The 4471-nt window shown below is 33.6% G+C and overlaps 1 protein-coding gene across 1 annotated transcript in view; it reads right to left on the reverse strand.

Annotated features, from left to right (window-relative positions):
* Positions 1-1415, reverse strand: part of LOC138861299 (ubiquitin carboxyl-terminal hydrolase 8-like) — a gene marked incomplete at both ends in the record, with an annotated part of 3883 nt that extends 2468 nt beyond the window's left edge. Inside the window, 2 exon segments of the mRNA XM_070120278.1 lie at positions 860-974; positions 1300-1415. Of these exon segments, the coding sequence (XP_069976379.1) occupies positions 860-974; positions 1300-1370 (186 nt within the window).
* Between the last annotated feature and the right edge of the window lie 3056 nt (positions 1416-4471).

The raw sequence follows: 4471 nt of genomic DNA on the forward strand, positions 1-4471 counted from the left end.
ATGGCAGTCTTAATAAATCATTTAGTTAAGAATATCAATTGATTTTCATATGACAAAAATTTTATGAAAAAAGACATAAACCATTGGAGCAAGACATTTGCACTGTGGCTTTGTTTTATGAACTCTGTTTACACATAAATGGCTTCACAAGTGCTTCATCACCAAGGGGTCAATTACTAGGCCTACCTAATATCAAATGTTATACCGCATTCATTGAATTCAAGTGATTTCTATTTATTTCATTACAATTATTATCATTACTGGTGTTTCTCTTATCATTATCATCATCACTATTATTATAACAGCATCAACAGTAATAAAAATATTGAAACTTAAAAACAGTTTTCATTGTAAAATTTCAAAGAATGGGGTAAGCAGGTAATTCACTCACTGCTGACAAAGCAGATTAGAAGCCATCTATGTGTAAAGAAAATTATGAAGACAAAACAGTGGACTTTGCATACATACTTGCCCTCCTAGTATTAATGGAATATGGAGCGACAATTTAAAAATATCGAGAACTCAAGTGGATGTCATTAATATGGTTCTATATTTCTTAAACTAAAGTTCTGAACATTATAAATTTTAACATAAAAGAGTAAATTGCAAAATAAATGAATTATCATTCATAATATTAAATATAAATTTATACTCATATCACTATATAATGTAATCAAATTCATCCACATTTTTTTATCTTCTCCTTGCAATATTTCAAAATGAATTAAATAATCCCTAGAAAAAACACACAATTGACCACAAAGATATTCTTTTTCATACAAGCTTAAATTATATTCCCAATTGGTGGATTAAACAGTATGTTTGTGTTCAGGAATAAATTATAAATATTAAGCCATACCTTCAAATCCCACATTGCTATGGACCTGTACTGTCCACACCAGAGTGCTCTGATGACAGCTCCAAACTCCTCTGCAACTTCTCCACGAAATTTACTTGTTGAGTTGATATCATCACTGGAAAACATCAGCATACCATGAATTTTGCATTCATTGATGTTACGTTTTTTCATAGAATATTAAAGATAATAACAGTGAAATCCTTCTCATATCCTGAGCACATATTAGAAATTTTGAAATGATCTTTCAATAATACACAACAAAAATAACAAGTTATTGACTGAGACTTTTAATATTCATCCTAAGGCACATGAAACTTCAATGACTCTAAAAGTACTTGAATTAATTGTTGTATATCTTTCTCATGAATACATCAATAAAGAGAGGCAGTTTGATTGGAAAGTTGCAAGTTATTAATGCAAACAATTTTTAAAACACTCACCTGTATGTCCCCTCTATGAAGTACTTGACAAGAGGTGTTGTGTTATTCAGACATTGCACAATTGAATTCATGTAGCAGGTATTGCCCAAATTCTTTAATCCCGTCCTTGCTAGACCCTGTTATGAACAAAAGACAAAAATCAAATAAATTTTATAATCAAAACACACACAAAGTAACTTACTCTTTCTTTGTTAAGAACACTGGAATTGGTGTGGCCACTATCCTCATCAGCTTTATTTGTTTCCACATGCACAAGTTGGAAAACTGAGTTCTCTGTTTCCAAAACTTTCTGTTCTCTATCAATTCCAAGGCCACTCCCATAACCCTTGGACCTGAGCAAACAACCTTACTGTATGTTTCCCATGGCTCTTTTTACAGACTAGACCCCTCAGCATTCAACTCTGTCCATTTTGTAATGCTGCTGTTATTATATAACCTTTCCCCTTGCCTATATTGTACCACCACAGTTTTCTCCTCTTCTTGAGTGTGCTATATAGTGCTGCAGCAGTGTTCTCATCTAGCTATCCAGTGACCTGAGTTTAAGTCCTGCATCACCAGTAGATGGTAACCCTGCACACAGGGTAATTTTGAGGCAATAATAAACAAAATAACAATTGTAACAAATGGAATTAAACTAAATTATAAGATTTAATAAAAAATTCATGTCATTTCCTGGTAACTGCCTCAGTTCACAAGAAATCTTCCTATTATTCAGGCTGACATTGAGATCATCCTGTCTTTATAATTATTGATTCCAAGCTTTGACACTCTTCATCCATAACTAACAGTGAGCTGGACAATGCACCAGGTGCTGAGGAACTCCAATTAATCTACACCTAGCCTTGCCAAATTTTACTGAAAATTTAACTCATTGGTATTGGATTAACTAGTAAAGTCAAATCCATTGCTGTCAGAGGTTACAACTTCTTCCACTCATGATTTTAGCCATAATTTCTTTCCATCCACTATCTCAATATAGCAACCATCTAGTTCATCTTTCAGAGTTTGTGATCTCAACCACTGGATACAATACCAAAACATCTATTGCACAAACACCTCTCGATTCATCTGAACCTACCACTGATGCCACATTCTTTTGAGATCTAATACTTACACATTATATACATTATATACACCTTTGTCTTTTCTAATGCCCTATCCACTATCCAGCATGTGCCCTAGTTCCTGAGTCACTTGTAGCTATCCAGACTCCTATTTTGGTTAAATTACAATTATATTTCCCCTGGCTAAGTATGCTAACTTCATGATGTGTTAAATATCACAACTGCAAACTAATTTCTAAGTTGATCATAGACTGCAGGACCTCAATGATAAAATGATAAAATTAACAAGATCTGAGCAAGAACACTCCTTCTGCTCCTTACTTCCCAAGATAATGCACAAGGGTAATAATCCTGGTTTGTGATATCAGAGTCAGAGAAGCCTTGTGGAACCCTAGATCATCTTTACTCTTTATCCTATTGCTCTGAAGTAAAACATCCATAACCATCTTCAGTGTAAAGAATATAAGACAGGCAACTAGAACTACACTCCCTGGCTAGAACCTTTAACAAAATTATCAAGAACAAACTGAGACCTGATGTACACTTACTTTTTATTTGGAACTCAATACATGGCCTAGTTACCCTGACTTAACTTCTCACATTACCATGCACTGGCTATACTCACACTATCAATCATTCACCTACACCAACTTGTTTCATTCCTACTTCAATACCTTTCAAGGAAACCTAGCAAATGCCTTTTCCATAAATAAAAAATAAGCAAGTTAAGATCTTTCTTGTGTGCTAGATATTTCTCTTGCACTTGTTTCAAAATCAGGAGGATAACTGTTTTATCATATCCCCTAAAAATAAATAGTGCTAGAGGATAATTACCAATCAGAAAGCTAGTGTGTATATATGGTCATTTCAGTACATGCACATCGCTTCAGCATCACAACCACAGAAAACTTATTGATTGTATGTACATCAATTCATACTCTTCTTAGCCCAAATGACAGTGGTATCAAACACTGGCTTGTGGTCAGTAACATGTTGTCAGCATGCATGAATAGTTTCCTCATTTGTACCTGGCTCACTCAGTATTTCAGGCACAAAATTGGGTACCTAATTGTTCATACCTGGAGTTTATAAACACTTTAGATCCCTGCATCTAACAGTGACACAAAAAAAATGATGCTGTTACTATCAGAGATGGATGAGCTTCCTTTCCAATGGCATGGGGTATGTCATTATGTAATGCTGTCTTCAACTTAGTCCAATGGAGCGATGGTATGATAAAATGCCACCTTGTTAAATATTGTTACTATTGTTATTGACATTTTTTTTTTCATTAGGATGTTATTAACAATACTAATAGTAATAAGAAATTAAAATTTGCGTTCTCAAAATTCAACAAATATATTAACCACATGCCAACAGGGAGGGCATGTGCGTACATGCCATGTCCACTGTGTGCTTAATTTAGTAATTATTTTTACATATAGATTACTCAACAAGTACTAGGTCACCAATGAAACAGTTATAAGAAGTACCTGTCTCACCTGTTTACAATTTCCCTTGATTTTCAATAATATTTTTTGTAATGTCAGTAATAATATAGTAATCATAATGTTTATGACCAAAATAATAGTATCAATATTGATAGCATTAATAAAAAAACATTTTCCTGCTATTTCAAGGAAAGTTGAGGTCACAAGATCTACTAACTGACTCCTCTGTGGCTAAGCAATGGCAGAGACATCAATGTGCAGAGACATTTAACAAAACAATACTAAAGTGAAAGTGAACACAACAATTTCCTGGTGGCATTGGGTGAAAACAATTGTAATAGTATAACAGATAAAAACTTTTCTAAAAGGTCAAAGAATGAGGTAAACAGGTGAAGTCAGATAGGCCTAGTAATTGTTTCTTTGATTACTAAGCACTAGTTGAAGCCATTCATGTGGAAACAAATTTGACATAACAAAACTACAGTGGGCAGTGCATATACCAAGGCCAATAGTTCCAAGTTGCTTTTTGCATTTCACTCTTACACTATTAATTACAAGACTTCATCATTTGATGTTTCACTTAGGTTTTACTGGAATATTTAATATTCAACCTTTTTACATTCAATTTTCCACACATATTTTTGGTTAGGTTGAGTT

Source organism: Penaeus vannamei, unplaced genomic scaffold (genome assembly GCF_042767895.1).
Source record: "Penaeus vannamei isolate JL-2024 unplaced genomic scaffold, ASM4276789v1 unanchor4209, whole genome shotgun sequence".
NCBI lineage: Eukaryota > Metazoa > Arthropoda > Malacostraca > Decapoda > Penaeidae > Penaeus > Penaeus vannamei.